The 24,493-nt window shown below is 45.4% G+C and overlaps 1 protein-coding gene across 1 annotated transcript in view; it reads right to left on the reverse strand.

Moving 5' to 3' along the window:
• Positions 1-3,656: 3,656 nt before the first annotated feature.
• The window catches only part of LOC126547046 (frequenin-1-like), a 304,787-nt gene continuing 283,950 nt past the window's right edge, over positions 3,657-24,493 (reverse strand). The window contains exons 7-8 of the mRNA XM_050194878.2: positions 21,004-21,078; positions 3,657-15,690 (exon numbers count right to left, since the gene is read on the reverse strand). Coding sequence (XP_050050835.1) covers positions 15,598-15,690; positions 21,004-21,078 — 168 coding nt within the window. The 3' untranslated portion in view covers positions 3,657-15,597. The remainder of the gene's footprint in view (positions 15,691-21,003; positions 21,079-24,493) is intronic.

Here is a 24,493-nt window from a genome sequence, read left to right on the forward strand (position 1 = left end):
TAGAGACAGGACACCTTGAAGACGCGCCGTCTGTCACAACGATTCATTTTCTACTAGAACAGCACGTAAAAAGCTGTTTTAGCTTTATTATTACGCGAAAACATGTTTTGTTTAACTATGAGAACTTGTTATTGTGTGTACGACTACATGTTGCGTAAAAAGTATCAGCGGGCCGCTAAAGTTGGAGGACAGACGACAAGGTTCGCGCTCGCTTTGAATCAGTTGGTCGTCTGTTCTTGCTTTTCTTCGCTTGGTCATGCATCGTGGGTGAGCAAAGATGTAATATGCGTGAATGGAAACATTTTATGAAGATTTTACTTTGAGAACGCGTTATTTGCGTAGTCATATCCACGTTTTAGACGAAGCCTCTTACAACACCAGCCAACACGAGCCTCGCAGACACATATACCGTCATTCCCATGACGGCACGGTGCCCCCTTAAGAAACTCCCATAGATGGTGGCGCCAGATTACCCTCTAGCTGTTATAGTGAGAAACTCTATGTGTGCCAGAGCTTAATCTTAAGAACCGCGCAAGAAACACTACCAGGAAAGGAGACGACAGAACAGTCCGTTTTTTTTCTTGTTTTTTTTTTGCGCTGTTCTGAAGATGGAGCCTAACCCAGTTGTCCAAATGTATGTTCTCCTAAATTCTGTACTAGAGGTCCTTTGTTCGAATACCGCTGTCAGACAATTTTCATAGTGTTTTATTTATTTACAACACAGTACTTTCTTGATTATGATGCATTTGCAACGTCACGAAGCCGCTTAAAGCCACAAGGGCGAAGTTTAGGCAAATCCACGTACTAATCACCATTCCTATGCTGGCTGAACTGCCCAGATTGCAGCACCCGTAGACACTATATAGCACCACAGTTGTATTTAATAATTGTATGAAACTCTATGGTTGTAGGCGTTACGGTATACGTTGAAGCTATGGAAACGTGTTACCGTTGCAAAAGATAGTAATACTAACGCGTGTTACTTTGTCGCTTCTCCATGCTCATAAATTTTAGAAAGAAGGTCTTTGATGGAGGAACGGGGAAAACAAGCTTACAAATGTCATATTTCACATATAGCAAGCTTTAACCCTCATTTGGCTAGAGATCTTTACACAAGTCGTTAGAAATTAAGTACAACTTGTGCATAATCAAAGAAGAAAGAAAAGGATGAATAGAAAGGCAGGGAGGTTGACTAGATGTAGTTCCGGTTGGCTACCCTGCACGGGGCGAAGGAGTAGGGGGATAAAAAGAGAAAAGAGTGGGAGGGGCAGATAGAAATAGAGAGAGAGAAAGAGGGAGATAGTGGACAGTCGTCCACTGTCAGAACTGAAAGCTCTAGGTCAGTGCTCCCGAAGAACATCTGCGCTGAAGGCCTTACTCGCGTTACCAAGGTTCCTGCGATCTGAGGGCCTTCAGGATAGACTTTCAGAACGCCGCCCCCTACCGCATTGTCAAAAGTTACTTGCTATTAGAGTTGCGTACACCTGATGGCTCTGCGGCACGTGTCGGAACCATTTCTTCAGCGTGGAATTTAACACAAAGCAAGGAATTCATTCTCAATGCTAACTTTGCAAGGAAACCCTTTCAGAACAGTCAACAAGATTACAGTAACCACTTGTGAAAAAAAAAATATGTTCCAAAATGCCGGACATGCTTCTACTCACAAAATAAAAGTACTAATGCATAAAAGACATTGTTCCCAATAAAAACTGGACGTGCACGTCCAGACAAAGAAGTTTGCTTTTACTTTGAAACTGCGTAATTACCGGAAAGATTGTGAATGCTTATGTGAAAGTATACGTCACGGTCAGCTAAGACGCTCGAGATTTACTAAAAACGCGAATCTGGCACTTGCACATTGAATAAAACAAATTGATTTTCAAAACGAAATTCATTAAGTTTCTTAAGTTTTAAATGAACAACTATCCAAAAAATAACACCTGCTGTTGAACTTGAGCAATAGTTGTGTTTCAAAGTTGCCATTGCTCCGCTTGCCTCGCTTCTCAGCAAATACGACCACACCTACGCTGAATAGGCACTCGACGAATGCACCCGAAGGGACAGCTTTAGCTACTCGCAGGAAAAGCTGGTGAACCTCCGTGTAACATTCAGTAGGGGCCTTCAGGTTACTGAACAATGTTAACGTAATTGCGTTACTCGTTACAATTTAGGAAAAGCAGCGGGTACGTTACCAAGTTACAAAAAAAAAAGAAGTAACGCGTTACCGGCAACTCCATTACTTGTAATGCGTTACTACCGCCAAGCGTGTTATGTGCCACTGCCACTCACAGTATAAGTAAAAAAGCCGCGCACCTTAAACACAAAGACAGAAATTACAACAAACATAAGCAGCTCAGAAATTTATAAACTTTGTCGTATTTCATATGGGCGACGTTGCGCTACCGGCCAGCGAGAGGAGTTTTCGACTTTTATCCTTTTATTTATTTATTTATTTATTTATTTATTTATCTATTTATTTATTTATTTCAGTCTTGTGGGTCAATGCATGGTATTTTCCCGAGCAGCGTCGTCAGCATGCCCGTTACCGATGATGCCGCAACGACCTGGCAGTCAACCGAAAAGTGACACGATCACCTTCCTCTGCCAGAGGGTGGACTTCAATCACGACCACGCCCGCACGGTGCGGGTCACAAGGCTGATATTAATGAGTGTGTTCCTGCCTCTGAATGAACGAATGCGGAGCATTTTCAGGGCCGTTTTTGAATTACGACACAAAACGCGCCAAGGTAAGCTGCAAGCTCTGCAGCCGTCAATGTAGTCACAGGAGAGAAAGTAGGGCGGGGGAGGCGGTGTTTCGCACGTTATCGTAGTGGCTCTTGTTGGGAAGACCACTGGCTTCGGTCGGATTGCCTACCTTGCCTTCCTTTTTTCCACATGGTCACTACTAGTTTCATTTTCTCTCTTTTTCTTCATTGAATCTCTCTTTCTCTTTCTCTCTGGAAGTGGAGTGCAAAGAAGTCTCAAGTGGCCCTACATCTGGCTGTGCATGACCATAATTGTGATCACCTTAGCTAGCCGGCGTAGGACTACAGCACGCTGGTGGCTATATAGTAAACGTTCACGAGAATATGGGTGTATAAGATTTATCCATTTCCGAAAAAGTACTTACGTTTGAACTGTACTCACCTCTGGCCGCTTCACGTTGATGAAACTCTGGTTGAAGACTTAACTAGGCAGCATGCGTCAGCACTGCCGCGTCAGTTCTTCGCAGTGATGTAGGTGCGATGTTGCCGGCACTGTTGTAAGGCACGCTGCTCTTTGGATAAGCTAACTGGTGTTCGTCGGCTGTTTTTAAACCACTCTTATCTGCTACCATGAAAATATGCAAAAGAAAAGAATAACCTAATACCGTTAACCTACCGCGTCGTCCTGTAATCACCACTGTTGTAACTTGTGCGATACTTCCGTCTCGCTGGCACGTGCTTATTCTCGCCTATATCACTTGCCGCGCTGCGTCATAAGCCGCTGAAGAACCGGTCGGTTGATGTTTCTTTGATAATAAAGATTCGCTAGCAGTGCTTGTCAGCGTTAATCATCTCTCTCACAGGTAAATGTAACCTACACTTCTAGGTCACAGCATGCGTTCTGCGGCGTTGTCACTGTACCACGTTGACAGCTAAAAGTAAACACGCACCCAGAGAAACATGTAACATTTATTTCGTTTCCAAGAATTGTTTTTACAAAACGGTCAGCAATGTCTAGATGTGCGCCTTAGGTATGAACAGCGTGGGAGGAATCGAAAGTGCTCCGAATAGAGTTTCTTTCCACCTTTTTTGCGCATTTATACAATGCATCCTTTAAAAGTGTCACCTTTTTTAAAGCAGTGAATTTGATTTTGTTATTGTTATAGAGTTTAGAGTGTATAACTGCCTACATTATGTATAGGTGTAAATAGGCTGTATATATACAAATATCTCCGGTCCTCTTTTTTTCCCCCACCGTCATTGCTTCAAATCTGTCACATGTTCTCATTGGGAGGGGGATAACCACACCCACATAAACACATACCATGAATACAGCAACCAACATCAAAATAGGTTCAAAATAGCGTCAAGTATTGTGTGAACGCCGTTTGGTCTGTGAGGTGGGGCAAGGATAAACGGGCAATATAATATGCAACAGTGGCTGTGTGAAAGTCCGTAAACAATGATTGTGTTCTCAAAAACTTCACTGTAACCGTCATCACCATAATCACAAGAGAAACACAGATTTCGGGCGTGCCGAACAGGACATGGCCCATTATTGCCATCAGGTGCTGGGATGCTCACTTTAAGGCTCTCACTCGTACCATGCAATCTCTCCATCGAAACATTCAACTTCTTTTGTTGTTGTTGTTGTTGTTGTTGCTGTTTTAGTTGTTGGTTGAAGTTTACAGTTCGGAGAACAACCTTCTGTAATTAACAATCGGAGCAATACCGATAGAAAAAAGGCGAATACAGAGAGGAAACAAGCGCGCCTTACGTCGGCTGCGCTGTTAAGCACTGGTGACTTTTGGTGGAAGATCGCTACCTTGACGCAAGTGTGCGTGAAGGTAGCGGCTTACTTTCCGTGAATGCGACTCAATCGCAGAAGGTAAAACAAAAGCAAGCAAACGACGATAACACTCCTACCAAGCTTGATGATCAAGAAGTTTTCAGCACTGATTGCTGTGAAAAATATAGTCGCTCAGTCTGCGCTGCACCTAAAGACTGTTTCCCTGTGGTCAATGCACGCCTATCGTCGTAGTAAGACCACACGCCAACTATAGAAATAAAAAAAATAAAATAAAATAAACGACACCAATCCCGCCAGATAACGCCGACAACGTTAATACCGCTTAGTCGGGAAATGAAACCGCAGCGCCGTAATGCCGTTTTTGTGCACTGCACCAACTTTCACACTGAGATTTATTGGTATAGCAGCGATATATATATATATATATATATATATATATATATAATTTCTTTTGTTGGGTAAGCAGAACGCTTTGACACCACCAGAAACCGGGATTTTACTTCCAAAATTTCGCACAGCCCTTTATTTTTTAACAACAGTAGCAATTTCCGAACGAAAGCATTGCAGCAGTATCACGTGTATCAACTTTTTTTTTTTTTAGACAGAATGGAGATAATGGTGCACTAATAATGTGTTCGATTAGTTTGCACGACAAGTTAGACGCTTTTCCGTTGGAATATTCAATCGTAAACACCCATTCTACCATATAAAAAAAACCATTTTCTTTACTACTATAATCACCGCCTTAAACAAAAGAAGCGCTATCATCATCAACGGTAAAGATATGCCCATTGAGTGTCGAGCCTTCTCCAAGTCTGATTCACCGAATACCTGAATGCAGACGACGTTCACCACGCACAAGCGGTTATTGGCATAGGCAGCATCTTTGCAAGTCACCCATTCGTCGCGATGAATTTACTTCTTAAAAACCAACAGCAACAACAACAATGACGACAAAGACAACAAAAAGGAAAACAGCCACAGTTTTTGACACGTCGAAGTGAAAGCTCCCGGTAATGCACTCTAAAGAACGCTGAGCTTCTACGGCACAACAATGCACACTGCAGTCCCGACGTCCCTCGACAATTCGAACATTTCGCGGAGGGGCGCCTTTGAGCCGCCAATTGCAATGCTGACTCGCTTTCGGCCCGCGATTGGTTTATTCACGAGCATCTGCTGTCCGGACGCAGCATCTCACAACAAACACGATTTCTCAAGATAAAACGAGAGACAGAGAGGCGTGTGCTTGCAATGACTGGCACCAGCAATTCTACCCGCCGCGCATGAAAACGAATGGCTCACAGCAGCTGCAGTGCCGCAAGTGCCACAGTGTACGAGGCAACCTTCACCTTTGGGCAGTACAGCTATGTCCATCCGGCACGCCTGGAATGATACATCGTCGGCGCACGGCGACCGGCTGGAGGAAGCACGGTACAAAACCCAAACCGGCACAGAACACATGACGCTATGGTACAGCTAACAGCGGTTTCTTTTTCTTACAGTCCCAGAGTGGTAACGATATGGTAAACAAACAAACAAAAGAAACAGGGAAACTCGCAAGGAAAAACAGTCATCTTGCACGCTTGGAAAAGAATGTGTTTGCCCACTCGCATGATTTATAGCCCGCTGACAGACGTACCCATCTGACTGCATTAAATATTGAAGCAGAAATGCTTATGCACCTCCTGTCTGTCCAACTCTAGACAGAAACAAGGACGCGTGAACGCTACTCATACTTTAAAGCGTTGTGCCCGCCTCTCCGACTCCAGTAAAATTTAAAAAAAAAAATAGGGGGGGGGGGAAGCAATACCGCCCACTGCCTCCGCATACCGACTTCCTACCAGACAGATGCCGTGCGCTGCAGCGTGAGAGAAAAAATTGGACCACAACCTTTCAAGAAACAACATTCTAACTAACGTATGACATAGCCTTCGACCGACTCGGGTAGTGGTGGCGGTGGTAGCACTAGCAGTAGTCTTTTTGAGGAGGCTGCAATGGTACCGCGAATCGGGGGGACGTGGCAAATGACACATGACGCAGGAACAGCAAATAGCTGCGACTTAAAGGGAGCGCTCCGGGAGAACCAGACAAGGTAATGAGAACAGTGAGAGCACTAAACACAGCAGAGTGCGACCGGGAGAGAGAGCGTAGCAGAAGGAGGAAGAAGAAGCGAACGCTCAAATGATATGCTCCGTCGGGTGCCTTACCGCAACAAGTTAGTTTAGTACGACGAGTCGCACTTAATTGCGACAGCATCGCTGATTGGGTACGCAGCACTGGGCCGTGAGATGGGCACATGTAGCGTGGTGACACCGTGCAAAATGAATCAAGCTACATTATAGGAGGACAACAGCGTCAGAAAAGCTACCGAAAAAAAAAAACAGAGGGGTGAATTTCAAGTTTGTATACAAATTCGCGAAGCTAATATGATTCATAATTAAATCAATAAATGGAAGAATGCCTGCAAAAAGACTAGAAAACCTAAGGCCTCGAAGAAAAGACGAAGACAAGAAGACTGGTCGCGATAGGTGATCTCGCTATACATGCGTTCGACTGGAGCGCTTCGTGCGAAGTGCTCTTTCACGCGAGGCCACTCACCTAATGCTTCGCGCTGGACGACCATAACTGGAAGAGGAATATTAAGTTACAGTGTATCTGTAAATTAACCTTCAGCAAAATCAAAGCAGTGACTTATACCTAAAAAGGTGGCTTAGTATGTCAGAAACGTGTCGCTAATGTTCCCGCATCGGTTTACCGTGACGCCATGAACTTTCATGGCGTCTGTTGGGGTCTAAGTAATTGTTTATCGTTAGAAGAGGAGTATATCACATTACAATATAATCAAACACTCAACCTGGCAAGTTTCGGAAACCTATTATGTGCCAAGACGTCCCAAACCTGGACAAGTACTTCAAAATCTGTGACTCCACACTGTTTCCACCGACGCTGATCTTTCGCCACGAAATTGAGTAAAGTTTGGTCCTAGTTATTCTTTAATAATCGATCTATTACTGCGAAATTAACGAATATGGAGTTGGAAAAGAATACTTTACCATTTTAAGCTGATTTGGCGTTGCTCTCCAATGTCTATTTAATGGCGGCAGGTGTTTGCCGAGGAGGAAAAAAGATGTGGCAAGGTTCTGGCTGTTCTGAGAGAAGAGGGTACAGCGAACGCTATGCTGTCGTCCAGAAACCTATCGAGAGACCCTGTCACATCGACTGTGCGAGAACTGTACAGTTAAGCGTAGCGTGCGATAAAAGAGGGCACCGCAAGACTGATAAAGCGAGGTTCCAACACCGTGTACAGCTCGACCTCGTTGCTTTGTGTAGCCTCCTCCTACGCCTCTCTCTCTCCGCCGCCGAAGTGGAAAGGGGGATTAGTGACAACATAGAGGAACAGAGACCCATAGACAGCGCTCGCGGAATGTGAAAACGCGCGATTTTTTTTTTCTTTCTTTTCTTTCAGTTGGATTAGTTATGCGTTTATCGTGATGCCCATATGCGAGATGCCCGTTGGGATTAGCGGCAGATGTCGAGCGAAAGTTGGCTTAAAACAAACCCAGAGATGAGTCTTGCAAGCCTCGTGGTGCAATCTCCGAGGAGGCCAACGACGCGTAAAGCATGCGCGCGCCTGGCTGCAGACGAGCGGCGAGCTTCACCGTGATGGCCCTCGCAGGTGACTTTGGCGCACCTTTCGGAAGAGAGGCAACCTCGTGGCACATGGCCGGAGACTACCTTTACAACGGCAGTTACGACCGACGGTGGACGAGCGCTTCAACCGAGCGCTTCTTCGGGCTACTTAGGGTCGTGAATACCACCACAAGAGCCAGCGGCTCACGAAAATCGAGAAGAAACACAAGCGGTACATCTATGTGGTATTCCTTCGCAAGTTTACCAACATTTGCTGCCCGTTCTCGTGTCGCGACGACACAGGATTTTACTTAGAGAGCAAGTGGTGTCAAATCGTCTGCAGCCTAAACCGACAATATCACCTCGGTGTTAGGTCACCTGCCGATGGACGAGTCGCCCGGTAAACGTGAATTTGCCAGTGTCGTCATGCCCAGACAATTGCAAACCAGAAATTGAATAAAGCGCTTCAATTTAAAATTACTGTCCTCCGACTTCAAACTGCCACGATAGTTGCCCCTTTCCTTCAAGGGAGTGCTGCTGATAGCGAAATAAAAACGGAAACGGTGCATTACAACAGCCTACGTGAGATGTGCGTGGGACTGATATAATGCTGCGACGCCTGTTGGCAGCTCTCTTCAAGTTCTGCAAGAGTTCTCGGTGGCTATGTATATATTGATCAAAAATCATTGCACCGAACTTGCGGGTAATCAGAAGAGAAGACGATTTGTGACTCTTTCACTCGTCCGAGGCGGAAAATAAAGAAGAAAAAAAATGATTTATCGCCTACGCCTCTCCGTTGTGCGGGCTGCGACTAAAGTCGAAGACGCTTGTGTGATATGCGTACAAAGAATTCGGCCCGAGGGCAGCAGCCGTAAAGCGTACTGTGGTTTTGGAAGTCGGTGGTCAAACGCCAACAACTGGGAAGAAGAGAGAGAGAAACGAAATTACAAAGCTGAGCTCTTCCTTCTCTTGAGCTAGTTGGCCGCAGATTCTTCGTGTTCCGTTTTCACGTCGCGCCTGCATTCCCGAAACCAACGTAATTACATTTCTTCGCTACAGGCATCGCTACAGGCGCTTACGTCTAATTATTTGCAGCATGTGACAATTCGAACGAGTCGTACATTTCTGAAATGACGCACTCTGCAGTTGGCTCTTTCTTTTCTTTAAAGATTTCGGCACAGTTTGGCAGCTACTCTTCGTAGCGCAGTGACGAGTAGAGACAGTGGCGGCTCGAGTAGTGGCATTTACGACAATTCCTCCGTGCGGGTGTCAGGCGACGCGCGCTTCGAAGAAAGTGCTTTCGGACGATATGAGTGTGGTGTCTGTGTGCGGCTGGAGTTGATGGTGATGCAGCGTTTCCCCTGTTGTTTAACGCAGCTTGGACCTGAAGTGAATGGGACGTAAGCTGTGAAGGACCGGGCTGTTCGTGTACGCCTTTTGAATATGTTACAGTGCGCGCATCCTGCTTTCGCGCCTTAGCGATAAAAAGAGGATGGAAGAGGAGAAAGAAGTGGAGCAGGGGGTGATCGGGTGCGTAACTGCAGTATCTGAACGCGAAGCCACGTGAAGCACAACGAAAAAGTAGAGAGTAATTCGCGTGTCGAAATAATACTTTTCGGCGGAAACTTGAAGGTTTAATTACGTCCCGGTGTCGCGAATACCGCAAGGCTTGTCGCTGTTTTCGCCCCTTACCGCAGCCCGAAAGCTGCAACGGCGCAATACTCAGTTTCCTCTTCTTCGTCAGGCTTAGTCCCCGGATTATGAAAATAATACGTTTTCATGTTGCGCATCGCGTGTCGCAAAAAAGAAAGAATGTGATAAAAGTTGGTCCACAACCTTGAGATCATGCTTGGCTTTTTTTTTTTTTTTCATGGTGGTGCACTCTCTGTGATCTTTTCACGTAAATGAAAGCAATAGATTGCTCAAAGTCTAGAGAATAGTAGTGGAATGCTTGTCGGAACGGTAATCACCGGTCTCAAACGTAGGTAAATGTAAGATGTTAAGAGGCAATGAAAAAAGAAAGCGCTCTCATAAGGCAATTATACATAAATACACGCAGAACGATACATATATGAACGGTATATTATATGCTAACAGACATATCTAGTTAGTAGTTCCGAACAGGAGCCATGAACTGGATGTAGGTGAACTAAAATTACCCTTAAAATTGTCTGCCCTGATTGGTAGCGAACTCCGGGGAAAAAAGGCAACCTTACCGATATAACGTTCTTATGCTCACGTTAAAGCTCATCTTCAAATCTCCATGCTGTGTCATGCTCTTGTAAGTGTATAACTTTCAAGAACATTGTATGAGCGGGGATTGAACTGTAAGAGATTACATGTTGTGCCAGAGAACGCAGGGTTTCTTACTGCTGCTATCCTATCCTGTAACAGAGTGGAAAGCAACATCGAGTTTGTTGCATACCGTCAAGAAATGCGAATACATGAAGCGCATAAAATGCGAAATAACGCGGAAGAATATATTGATACGTACTATAAACATGAATTTGCGTTTTATCGACAACGGTTATAAGCAACGAACAGTGAGCGAATGCAAGCCGGATCCACTCAGCACGCAGAATGCTTAGAAACCCTGTTCATCAGTCATACTGATGCCACCCTGAAGTACTGTCTAGTGCGTTCTTTAAATTCCTATAACAAGAAAGATCAATGTTGCAATGACTTAATATGATCTTTCCGTACGAACTGTACAATAGCAGCAAAAAAAAAAGACTTTCCTCTTATCTTTCATGTTGTTCTCGACATGTATTTATGTGCGTAGAAGAGTGTGCTTAAGCGCTGCCAAAGTTAATTCAACAATTTTCTGCAAAATGAAACAAAATTGCAATGAAGAAGGTTCTGTTGATGCGCAAGAACAATATTGTACATTCATTTAGCCCCAAGAACGCCTCATAAGTAAATTTAGTCGGCCCATGAGGGAATAGAAATGACCGCACGTGTGAAAGGAAAGCTCAAAATGGACCATTTAGACTTTTCAGAGTAATCACGCGTATTGAACGAGTAAATCGCTATAGTTTGATGTGGGGCAATAGAAGAAAGTAGGGAGCGGCTCCATCCTGTGTATAGTATACCTGAATCCCGTGTTAAAAACGCATGCTTGGCTTTTATTGCAGAAGGAAGGAAAGATCAAGAAAAGTAAAACAAGCAAATAATGACACCGAATGCAAGTTACGACACTTGGTTAAAATTGCTAAAGCCGTACGTACCTAAGCGTGCCTACACACGCTTATCACAGTGTGCTATACTTGAAGCTGCGGCGCCGCGGCACTGCTGCAGGCGCCAGGGCTAACGCGCGCTTGCGCTGTATAATATTGTCCTTCCATTGCGGTTAATCACCGGGGTTTAAACACTCACCCTGGAACCTCTGCTACCTGAAGGTTTAGAAAATTACAACCTTTATACACGCTGAGAGGCCTTTATCACGCAAAGTCAGGGGCGTTCATAAAAAGGGAGTGTAACTTGCTACTTTCAGGGTTTAACGTGTTGCGGTACCCATTTAGTCAGGCGCAATTAAACAGGCACACGCGCGACACAATACCATCAGATGTTCGGGCTGTAGGTGGGCAGGTCATTGCGCAAGAATTGAACCGGCTTTCTTAAATGCAGCGACGAGAAGAATTACGAAAGCGGTTGGGGAAACAATCGTGAAATATAGTTAGCCTTCGCAAACTCATTCTTGAAACAACTGTCTAAGAAAAAAGAAAAAAAAGGGGGGGGGAGGGGGTGGAGTAGAGCCCAAGCTTCCTCGTGTAAGCTTCCTTTTTTAAGCAAGCTTTCATTGCTGATCTCGCGGGTCAAATAAAAAGCGGGGATCTCGGCGACCGGACTGTTTTCCGCTTGCTCGCTATCACTGGCCTAGCCTATATACGCGTATACAGAACAGACTCCGGGGAATGGACTGCGTTACTTTGCGAAAAGTAAGCGCCCAGGAGTGAAAACCAAGCTGCGTTCGAACATGGAACCTACGCAAAACGTAGTTACTAAAACAAGATTAACACAGCGCACCGAATCGTCGATTCATTCCGCGCATCGAATGTGACGTGGCCCATTCGAACAGATTGGCGCCGTGAACACCTTGTCTGTGGCCACGTCGCATGATTGGGGGCCGCTGATCCACGTCGTGCTCGGTGCGCGCAGTGAACCTACTTCCGAGTCTCAATTCTCCTTAATGGACCAGTCAATTTTTGTTCTTTTTTTTTTTCGTACAACAAAACTGGGATAGAAAGAAAAGAAATAGATTGAGAACACAGAGTGAGAAAGAAGGGGGCAAACTTCTCTGAGCAACGGAGTATATAAAGAAGGGAATTGTCCAATGAGGGTTTGAGATGGTTGCTTTCTTTTTGTTCCGATACATAGCGGTGTAAACAGAATAAAATTAAAGAAGAAAAAACATTGTGCTGCGCAGTTTCTCTTTCTTTTTTTTTCCTGCCGCCCGCGAGGCACACCGGAATTCCCCACAGGGTCTTCCTGGCGGATCGTTTCGGGGAGAAAAAGAATGAACCCTGGCCGCAAAAACAAACAAACTGCCGGGCGAGCGCGAAGCGAGAAAAACAACGAACCAAAGAGCTGCCGACTCGCAAGGAGCTCTAGCCTTGTGGGAATACCGGATGCGAACACTCCATGGACTCGTGCCCGCGCGAGTCCATCTCGGGCCTCCTCGATACGACGTGTCTTCTCGAATACCGTGTCTCATCTTTCCGGGTGAACGACACCCGGGAAAACTAGGGCTGCGAAGCGACACTGCGGTGACACGCTAAATGACCGCAGTTTACCTAGCTTCAGCGATTTAACTTCTGCGACTAACAAATTAAGAACACTCGCCAACGCGACCAAGTTGGGCGACGAGAGCACGTCATTCGTAAATATTACACTTTTCCGCAACTGTTATCTTCCGTGTCTCGCTCTATACACGGAGACCGGGTATATCGGGCAAGGAGCTTGTTTCGAATCGAGGCATCCCGATCACCTCAAGTCGGACGTGGCCATGTGGCGAGCGGTGCGTAATGGACGCGGCTGCGGCCATCATCCTTATTCTCATTCATTTTTTTGTTTTTGCTTTCGTTTAGAGATCGCTCGATTCATTGCTCCGATATCGTGAGAGCAGACGTGTTTTCACTATAGTTACTGCGAATGCGTCCGTTTCACGACAGTGATAGCTGTGCGTTAACATCCGTAAATAAAGGCGCACATGTCGGCAGCGCAATAAATAGGGGAAAAAAGGGAAAAAGCAAGAGGAGGAGGTGGACAGCCGAACGACATTAAATTGTAGCGGAGCTCGAGGAGACGGTGCGGATTGGTTTTCACGCAACCTACAGCATAACTGTTCTGATCCTTGAATTCGCACAAGATGGCTATCCGCAAGCTATTCTTTATGAGCCGAAGCTACATTTAAATGCACAATAGAGAGCGCGATTTAACAGGGACGAAGGAACTGAACAGCGTTTGTCATATCATAGGCGTCCGTGTTGACGGTTTACATAATACCCAGCCGGGCGTTGAGCTCCTTCACTTAGCTAGTGAAAAGCATCCACCATCTTCTCATAGTATCAAAACAGTGTACGAAACAACAGCTTTTGACATTGAAGTTTAGCGTGATAATAAAAAAAAATGGTGGGGAGACGAAAACGGAGTATTGCTGAGCGTGTGAGAGGATAATTATATAATAACAAGGGTTAGATTGTACAATTACTGAACGCGTTGAGATCTGGCCAGTTTTCTGTATGTCAGTAACGTCTGCTTGAAATTATAAACTGTAAACCAACTGGGCTAATCTGAGAGCAACAACATATTGCACAAAACAAGGTCCAGAATAACAAAGCCTTTTGTGTAAAAGAACGGCTCTTTCCAACACAGTTCAATCAATTGGGAGCCACCTGAGTGCCTGGCAGTCGCAAACCAATTTTAGGAACGGAAAGCCTCGTTCAGTGCGTATGCAATTCGGTATCTGCTCACAACGCTCTCTCGAGCCCTCACAGGCGTGCATGAACGTGTTAAGGTGAGCCGGACCAACACAATGCGCAGAAAAGAAAAAAAATTTAATTACGTGTTGAAAAAGGAGGAACTAGAAAACTAAGTCGAATGCTTTGTTACTTATCGTCAAAAGTGCGAGATTGGCCTTAACGCTTTTAACTTGTTTTGAGGGTGTAGTTTAGGTCGCATATTTTCTTTGCAGGCGAAAGGAAAAGCATAGGAACATAGAGAGCGCGCAACAATTCCGTCGGCCGTTCTGAATTTCTTTTCTTTTTCTTTTTTTAAGCAATGCTAAAAGTCCGCATTATTTTGTTTTAGATGGGTTGGCTTTATGATAAAGTGAACACAAAAAATAGAGAGAAAAAAGAAAAGAGCCCTGCTGGCGTACTTTGGAAAGCTTCTTTTTCTTTCCCTTTCTTTTTTCTGATCGCGAGAAAGCTTACACCAGTTAAACGTCCACTTCGCTGCTTTGATTAAAAAGGAACGACTGATCGACGGACACGAGGAAAAGAAAGCTTGTCATGTGTCTTGCGATGAGGCAAGAAAAGTAAAGACTTATTGAGAAGCGATTCGTAACCTCGCACCGATTCAGTCGTGAGAGCAGAGTAAAAAAATTAATCAGTGAGGGACGAAGCAAATAATTGTAAGTGCATCGCGAGATATGTAATGGAAAAGAAACGATGACGCGTAGGTCATTTTTTCTTCTTCTTCACTGTCATCTCGTCGCGTTACATATAATACACGACAATCCTAGCACGTTGATTTCTTTTATACCTGCGTTCTACAAGGCCCCAGGAATTTCGCTCGGTGTGCAACACGAAACATGCAGGCTCCGTGACATCGCCGCCGAACATGTCTGGGCGGCACCCCAGATTTTATGTATGTACGATGCATGAAGAGGCAGCGCCTTTCCATGTCAAAACGATGCGACTTACGTGCGCGTACCAGGAGAGAATGCCAATTATATTAACATAAATTTGCCCTTCCCCAGATACGTTGTGGAAGAGAGAGAAATAAGTTAGGCTTGTCGCGTGTTATGTGCATGCACCACAAAATTGTGTGCGTTTCACCGGCGCTTGAGACACAAAGTGAAATCGATAGGCGACGGCTGATAAGAAACTCGCCAATGGCAGCCTCTTCGCTCCGCCAGAGACATGAACGGTAGAGAGAGCAACACAGTGGCTTGAAATGATTGGCGTGAACAGGAGAGGGAGCGGAGGAGGCGGCGGTGAGTCGTGGAAAGCGCAAGTGCTCGAGAAGGGGAGCGGAAGGAGGACCCCCTCTTGCCTGTCCCGATGGATCGTTCTTGTCCGCAGCAAAAAAAAAAAAAAAAAAGTAACACGCCGGCTTCGAGTGCGGCCTTCGCGGAGCCTCGCACAGGCTTCGGGCGGCTCGCCCGGGCGGGTAAGACGGGGGTCGTGGGTGGAGGGGGGCAGGAAAGGCGTGGAGGGGAAGCGTCTACTATGGTGCGTACAGGGACAAAGCTTGGACGATCTTCGGGTCGTGTTTTGAGCCTTCTTTGAACTCTTCTAAAGACAGCTTGTTGTCCTGGTTCTGCGAAGACAGAAGGAGAAAAGAGAGAGTCAGTGCGGCAGGAATACACAGAAAAGAAGCGTCAGCAACGTTAGAAGGGACGTTGTATGGACGCGCGATCAATGTCACGCAGTGGGCGGAAGGCCAAAACGAATGAAAGGCCCTCTAAAAGGTGGAGCCCGATGTTTCGATGGGCGGACTCATTTTTGTCAAGAGGCATTCATCGTTGGCGCCTTAAGTTGGCACGGGTTGGCACGGGTAATGTGATGACGCCGTTGTTGTCCCACTAGCCGTGCTAACCATACAACATACTAACGTTCCGATGATGAATAGCTATAGGGATATTAAGACCACCTCGACGGCCATTTAATCACTTTTATAGACAGGTTTCGATTGGTCAGCCCCTAACTTCCTGCAACTGAGAGACGTGACAGACGCTTTTACTGTAGAGAAAGTGTTCGAGCAGCCGTCGCAAAGACGTCACAAAAACCATTTGCGCATTGTCAATAGAAAAACCTCGTCTGAAATTTGGTCGCGTTACTACACTCTACCTTAGAAAAAATTTGGATTAAACGCATAGACAGTAAAACAAAGTTCTTCATTTAATCGCTACGCAGGACTGGCATTTAGCGTTTCGGACACCAATCTCAATGTTACCTCTTCTATCCTGAGTTCGCCATGAAATGTCTAAACTTGACACCAGATTCTTTATTCCAAAACAGAAATCATGACAAAACTACTTGCTGCATGCTGCCCACTACAGTGGACAGATTTCGGCGATTTTTGGAGCAGGCTTAATGCTTCCGAGAAGTTCTGGTGCATAGTGCCCACTCCGGTGGACAACAGAAGTTTTCTATGGCTACCTCAGAGGGTGCTGCCGACCACAATTTTTCCCCGGTTCAGCTTCAAAGATAGCATCCTGATGTTCCGGTGGGTAATGCGCCCGGTTCCGCACACTTTCACTTATAATTCTCGTGACACGCCGGTTTGGTACATATAGTTGTCTACGCGGGATAGAAGAAGTTTTGGGAGGCAATATCTCTACGTATGGTGGCTGAATGAAGCCTAGTTCTTTCTGTGTAATACATTTTTGTTTAATGTTCACTGTAGTGGACACCATGCACAACAGCAATAACAACACGTGCGTGGGAGCATTTTTTGCACAGTGTAGTCCTAGCACCTCTCACTGCCAATTGGACTGTTTTTCATATTTGCCTCATATTTTCATGTAATAACACTTTGTTCATTATATTATCCAGTGAGCTGGTAGGGAAGGAACAATTCAATGAGTTACCGGCACCTCCTGCCACAGCAAAGCGAAGGTCATCTGACAAAAGTAATCGGCAAGGTGAATCTGACAATTCACCTTGCCGAAACGCGGCGTTGCGTTTCGGCAAGGTGAATCTCTTTTCCAGTCACAAATAATGCACAGCACAAATTTGTAAAATGTTGGTTGGCAAGTGCAAAGCGACATATGTTATAACCGGATACGTATACCCTCCTCCCCATCCCCGAATATCTGCGTGTCAGCCACATGCGACAACACTTCGCCTGCCCAGCCACCACCACCTGCTCGGTCAAGTACATGCCCCTTATTCCCCGGGGGCATGCGCACGAACATGTGCCGCTCTACAATGCCGAAAAAGATCCCTTAAATTTCTCGGATGTTGACCGGAATCAAACCCGCGTTACAAGCATTCCTCGAGGACAGCTACCCGATGCATCAGCAGGCTGTGCCACAAATTAACTGCGTGTGCATGTACCGCTTTTCAATGAGCGGTTTTCACACCAACGCTTTAGTGAGCGGCGCCATGAATGCACTGGGTGTGTGCCGTACTTCAATGAACCTATCGCCAACTTGGGTCACCGAGTACGTGCCACGGAGTGTGCGGCAGACGAGGGAACAATTATCAGCGCCCGCAGGCACCGGCGCGCCCCGCTTCTCGTCTCGGAGGCCAAGCGCGCACTTCTCGGCAGTGTCACTAGATGGCGCACGTTGTCCAAAAAGAAGCGCGAGAGGGGAGCCCGGTAAACGTATTCGCGGCGCCGGAGCTAGATGGCGCCGTGTGTTCTTAGCGATGCGCGAAAGAGGAGTTCCGCTGCAACACGTGCCTCAAGCATAACTATTTTCGAAGATAACAACGCGTTGTGTCACTATATTGTTTCAATGCTTCAACGCGTTACCGTCGACAGTCATGGTGAGATGGGCGTTGCCACAATTCTTTGCTTTCTTTGCCAATTTTGCGAAGACCCACAGGTTCGTAGTTTGAATTATGGGGTTTTACGCGCCAAATGAACGATTTTATTATGAGGCACGCCGTAGTGAGAGACCTCAATCCTGAATAATTTTGACCACCACGGGATGTTTAACGTGCTCCAATGCACGGGACACAGGCATTTTCGCATTTCGCGCCCATCGAAACGCGGCCGTCGCGGCTGGTATGTGATCCCGCCCCCTTGGGCTCAGCAGCGCAACACCATAGCCGCTAAGCCATCGCGGCGAGTTGCTTTCCTGAGACCACTGCATCCATAGGCAAAATCGCGTGCTTGAGCAACGTGCATGCGAGTGCAGCAATGACATATCGGGAGATAGTGGCTCCGATCAGGTGTTTTCTCCCTTTCTTTTCTTGCGCTCGCAACAGCACGAAGGCTACCTGGGTGAGTAAAAAAAAAAAAAAAAAACTCCATTCCCGTGGTAGGCAGCGCTCACCCGCACGCACCATGTACGTCTTGCAGACGTTAGACGCGCAAGCGCTCGCGCATTTGTAATCGGATTTGCGGCGCACGTCACACAAGACGCGAGCCACGCACCCGCCCTCTTTCGATCCGTGCCCCGTCGGAGGAACGTAATGGGCGAAAGCATAGCACGTATCCCCTTTATTTATCCCATTCGCCCCTTCTTATTTTTTATGTCTGACGGCGGCTGCAGCCGCCGTTGTTTCTGCTGGGAGCATACATTACACGGAAGGTGAAAGGGGGGGGGGGGGGGTAATGGGGAAGAGGGTGGAGTGAGAGCCCAACCGAGTGAATGCCGCCTGTGAGGGCAATAAACAAAACGCGGCGCCACCCACGCACCAGCGAACTAGGTATCCGCCCTTGCGTCTGAGTGCCGTTTATGCCCTAATGTAATGAACGCCCCGGCTCAAGTCGGCCGCGCCGTACTCCACCCTGTTAATTGCGTGCAGCGACAGCCGAGGCAGCAATAGCGACGACGGACGATGTCGCGCTAACAACTGATTCCCCTCGCAGCGCCGTGATTGACTTTCTTTGTAATCGCCTTCCGGCTTTCTTCCGCCGCAGGGGGAAAAAAAAAAGCCGCGTGGCCTTATTTCTGAGCGTCGCGTTGCCCAACTCAATACAGGCCGAGCAAGCGGCCTCAGAGAGGAGGCAAAGAAAGGTGCAACATTATATCGCGCGGGAGCTCAGTGCTGCGCGCATGCCCCTACGCGCGAGAAGCGAACGCATTTGTAAATGCTGCGCAGAATTTCACTTGGGTGGAGTATGCAGAACGTGTATTATAAGCGTCGGCCGCGGACGGGGCACGTATACCGGCGTGATGTGGCTGCTCAATGGGGCCAAAGTGATACTTGCTGGCGCACCACAGCACATTGTGTAGACATGCGCACGTCGTTTTGAAATGCGCATGACTGCATGCGGCGGCAGCGCTGTCTTCTCCACCCGTCACGCATGACCTACCCGTGCGGTAGGTTGCTATGATTGCTGAGACCTCTAGTCGATTTTGCGATGACGCATTAGGGTCTTTAAACACGTACCAGCTGCGATCTCGTTTAGCGCCGCCAACGTATTTTACTCCGCGCAGTTCTCATATATACGCTGCTTCGGTATGCTTGCGCAACCACCGCAAATGCCCTTACCTCAATAGCGAGGATACACTGCTATATTCTACGGTCTTTCACGCTGAAAAAAGCGCTTCCCTGGATGTTTTCCGGCCGCCGAATAAGCCGCAACCCCAGCGAAATGTGTGTGTCGTGCGTTGTATCTCGCTTCTCTAAAATAGGTGAACGAAATTCCGACGCCATTAGTGATTGTTTGCACTGATTGCTTCCGCTGGTTTTTCGCATTTAGTTCGCGTAAAAAGCTGCGTTTACTAAAGATTAGGTTGTTTACTAAGAGAACGGCAATACAAGAAATACCTTTTTTCCCCAATTTTCACATCCTACTTCAAGCCGCCCTTCATTCAAGTCACACAGCAGAAGTAGCACGGTAAAAGTAAAACAGGAGACATCAGTTCGGTTGCAATAAGCGCACAAAAGCAAAGTCAGGGAGCTGGTACAAAGCGTTCAACCCAACTTACCTTAGTAAACAAACTTTGCACACTCAAATGCAGTACAAGAATTTGGCTCTAATGGCATGTACACAGACTGCACTCAGACACTTAGTGCGACGTATGGAAAAGCTTGTTGTGGGTGATCACTGGCCCCCTCAAACAAGTGAGTATAGCTCTAAGTTAGCGTTCACTGTTGCATAAGTATTGGCCATAACGGCCTCCTCCTCTCACAAGCCAGATTACTGGCATGCACTTGCTATCTGTCGCACGATATTGCTTATGACTATGTGGCGCCTTCACAGAATTTGACAGCTCCCATACATACAGCTCTACATTGTTCATTATTTCCTTATTTCTTTTATTTTCTCTTTTCTTTCTTTCGCACCCACTTTCTCCTTCTACAGTACAGCATAGCAAACTGGAGATATCCTCTGGTTAACCTCCCGATTTTTCCTTCGCTTATATAAAAATAGATACATACATACATATATCATAAGAAGCCAACAAACACTGACACCAAGGACAACATAGGGGAAATTACTTGTGCTTAATAAATGAAATAAAGAAACGATAACTTCATGGAAATTAAAGTGGATAAAAATACACGCGAAATGCGAAGGTTGCGGGTTCGGTTCCCACCTGCGGCAAGTTGTTTTTTCATCCACTTTAGTTTCCATTAACTTATCGTTTATTTCATTTATTAAGCACAAGTAATTTCCCCTATGTTGTCCTTGGTGTCAATGTTGGCTTCTCATCATATGACTAATAAAAATCGGGCCCCTCTGCTAACCCCCTTTCTTCTCGTTTATATATATATATATATATATATATATATATATATGTCACACGAGGTACAATGCTGTAGCCAAGAAATTCCCATTAAAGTAATAAACAAGTGTGCGTGCGCGTCTGTGTGTATGTGCGTGTGTATGTGCGTGTGTATGTGTGCGTGTGTGTGTGCTTGCTTGAGTTTGTATATGTGGATGTGTGTGTTTGCGTATGTGCGTGTGTGTGTGTTTGAAGATAGCAGCACGATAATGTCATACCTTATCCAGTTGTTCGAAAATGCGGTCCACTCTGGCCCTTGGGTCATCTTCCTCGTCTTCTTTTTCTTGGCTACCCTGCGAAAAGGTGAACGAACAGGATGGCTCGATTATTTAGCACAGCATTTCAATACATGCCATTTATAGTGCAAGAATGCTGAGAAAAGTCACGGAACTTCAAGGTATTCCTTTTTGCACAGCGTTTTGAGCGAATATTCACATTGGTGGCACGAGCTACATATGGCAGAATGGTTCCTTTCTTTCCCGTTTCCTTCATTTTTTTTCTTTCCTTTAAAGCATGTCTGACAAGCAGTGGGTAAAAAGGAAACAGGATGCATGGTGGCGCATCGTCCCGCCGTGTACTTGCGTTTGCAAAAACAGGTGCAAAAGACTTACAAAACAATGCATAAATAGCTACTCGATCTGCTGAACTGGCTTCGAAATGCGAGGACAGACTCACTCAAAAAAAATTTCGTCGGAACGTTCGATGGATTATTGTCTCGTCAGGGAACCATGGTGAAAAGTATTCTGTCAGCGACTGTAAAACGACGGAAAATATTGACGTTTCTTGTCCGTCTGGACACCTTTTTGTGTGCATGTGTGTTCCCAATGCGCGGCAGTCACCAATGAAAAAGTGGATGCAGCCTTAAAGAGGCTTCGAAACTGTCACGCATAGAACAGATGCAGACTGTCATCCGTTACTTCAAGGGTGTTGTCACTTTGAATGATTAGCGATACTAAGTGCAAGCCTAACGAGATACCGCCTTCAACTCTCAGATTTGCTGCATTGTCCCAGTTTGCCTCATGCCCAAATTTTGCCGGTGTATTGCTATAGAATTCATGGTGCGGAAGGGCGGGCGTGCAAACACGGACACAAGTCGAACGAAAACGACAACGCCTAAGTTAAGGGATGCTCCATAGCTCGGCTATTTTTCCTTACTGTGTTTCTTTCTTTCGTTTGTTTCGGTATTTCTACTTTCCTTAGTCGCTGGAGTTTGTCTTTGATGTTTGGGATAGCCGGCCCTTCTGTGGCATATTCTTTAAGGCAACATCATTTCATAAACAACAACAACAACAACAACGCTTGTCTTTTTACCAACAGCCGGCAAACACCGACAGTTATAGTAGATCAAAAAAAATTCCCGAATAACTAAATTTGGTGTATAATACTGGGGTTAGAAAAGAGATAAGATCGCAGTTGTTTTAGAAGGAAGGATATGCAATCCTTAGTTCGGGCACTGTCTTATCGTGGCGGCAGTCGATACGACATTGAAGTCATTAACCGTTAAGAAACCATTCGTCAAGACTAAACGCTTTGTGAAATGAGCCGAAGATTTGTGAAGGCAAAAAAGAAATCTACAAAGAGAAAGAGAATTTGGCGCATGCTGCAATTTAGAGGCAAAAAAAATAAGGGGGGGTGGGGGCTAATAAATGTCGGAATGGTGAGTTCTTGCCCTGTGATATGAAATTGTACTTTTGGCTACGCGATGTCGTGCTGGTCTTCGTACCACTGCGAATGCTATTTTGTATGCTTGTGTTCATTTTATACCTGGTGAAATTCAAATAGAAATTTCCGACGGTAAGACATATTTAACAAGCGCTAAAAAACGTAAGGCGAGAACGAGAAGCACAGACAACACGACGCTATAGAATCCAGCTCAATATTTACTTGGTGCGTTAGTTGTTGCATATTCCAATTTAGGAGTGCGCACCTTTCTTCTCTCAGAGGTGGTAATCAGTTTAAGATTGTTTTAGATGACATTGGATTTGTTTGTTGTACAAGTATTCTTTTCATTGCTTCAGATAGGTCATTGCAATGCTCACGTTTTTTTTTTTTTTTCGGGTGTAAATTCCTAAATACACTGGACATGCGCTCGAAGGATTTACTACAGCATACTATACGCTGCAAAATAATTTACCCTTAATTCTTTCCCTACCGCACCTATAGAGATAGATTAATTTGATCGACAGTTTTTCTATGCGCTGTTGAAACATTTCCGTTGGGATTCTTCCAATAGCAACACCATGCAACGTCTCAAAAGACGACTGAACGTTACGTATTTGTTAGATTTTAGAAGTTTAGTCATGTTGGGAAGTCTGGAAAAATAAAACTTTGTCGAGAGGTATCGTCGCAGCTAGCCTCCAGTGTTTATAGCACTTCCTGAACAAAACTACGCAAAATTTGCACTATGCTTGATTCGGCAACATAATTTTCAATTGACAGGAGCCGTGAAGGCACAGAAGCTTCTCTGGTGTTGCCGAATTTTCCGATCCGACGTCTAGGTCGTTCTAACTATGTCACAAACAACAGTAGACGCTCTTGAGTGCATGTTGTTTCGATAATTGGGTTCGAGTAATATCAAGTGCAACGTATTTTTCCCATCGTGGGTTTCTTTAATCCATCAGCATATCGACAGTGCATGTAAAAATTGTTACGAGTAATCCTTCCCGTCAAGTGGCGTTTTCACTCACGCAGGAACACACAGTCAATTTCAGATCGACCTTCCACGAAACCTTACTAGCTGTCTAATTTCTTACATTTTGAACACCGCCGGTGCAAGTGCACTTATTCATTACTGCACAATGTTGCACAACACTCCGCATTGCTAGACAGCATTGTACAGGAACTGAACAACGCATCTGGTGGCTCCAGCAATAGTCCAATCACTAGTTTTACTAGACCACCTTTGCTTCTACAAAAAAGCAGATTGAACGCAATAATCATGTATGAGAAGGCCTCTGCACGCTCCCTGACCTGACAACCATTGCTTCACGATTCTAAACAATGCAGTAAAAAAAAAAAAAAAAAAAAAAAGCTAACGAGGTTTATGCTGCAGTGAGTAAAAACAAATGCTCCCTGTACAAAAGCAACTTACCCGTTTTCACATTCGCAAAGCTACTGCTTTCCCGCACAGCATGGACATCACTATGGCACCAACACAACTTCATAATAATTTTCTTGCGTGATCTGACTTACAAAAGTTGGGAACTAGGAGCCAGACGCATATTTGATATATATCAGTTTTTTTTTGTTCTTTCACTGTCAGTTCTTATACTAAAAATAGTAACTTATTACTTTAATTCATGTTCCTTCATGCACTCCATTTGAAGTTTAAGAAGAGAATTTCCAAAATTTTCTGAGAAATTGTCACTGCTTTACATCAGTTCTAAATACCATTGCTCGTGCGATAATTTTACGTGTCGCGGTATACGTTGCGCCTATTACATATTGAAATAAAACGTTAAAAAAAAAGCAGCGAAAATGAACGCATTTCTAGCGGTAACGAAAGAGTTAAAATTAAATAATGGTGCAGATTGGTCTATTACTCCCGCCCCTTTTTGCGTGTAAGGATAGGAATTATAGACCGATATACGCCCTTATTTTCTTTCGAGGGTGCACATTATTTTACATGGCAGCTGTATAACTCGCACCCTATTTGCTAGGAGGGACGTATACCCTTGCAAAATTAAAGCTCACAAAGCAGACAACAGG

This window comes from Dermacentor andersoni, chromosome 1 (genome assembly GCF_023375885.2).
Source record: "Dermacentor andersoni chromosome 1, qqDerAnde1_hic_scaffold, whole genome shotgun sequence".
In the NCBI taxonomy this organism is placed as follows: Eukaryota; Metazoa; Arthropoda; class Arachnida; order Ixodida; family Ixodidae; genus Dermacentor; species Dermacentor andersoni.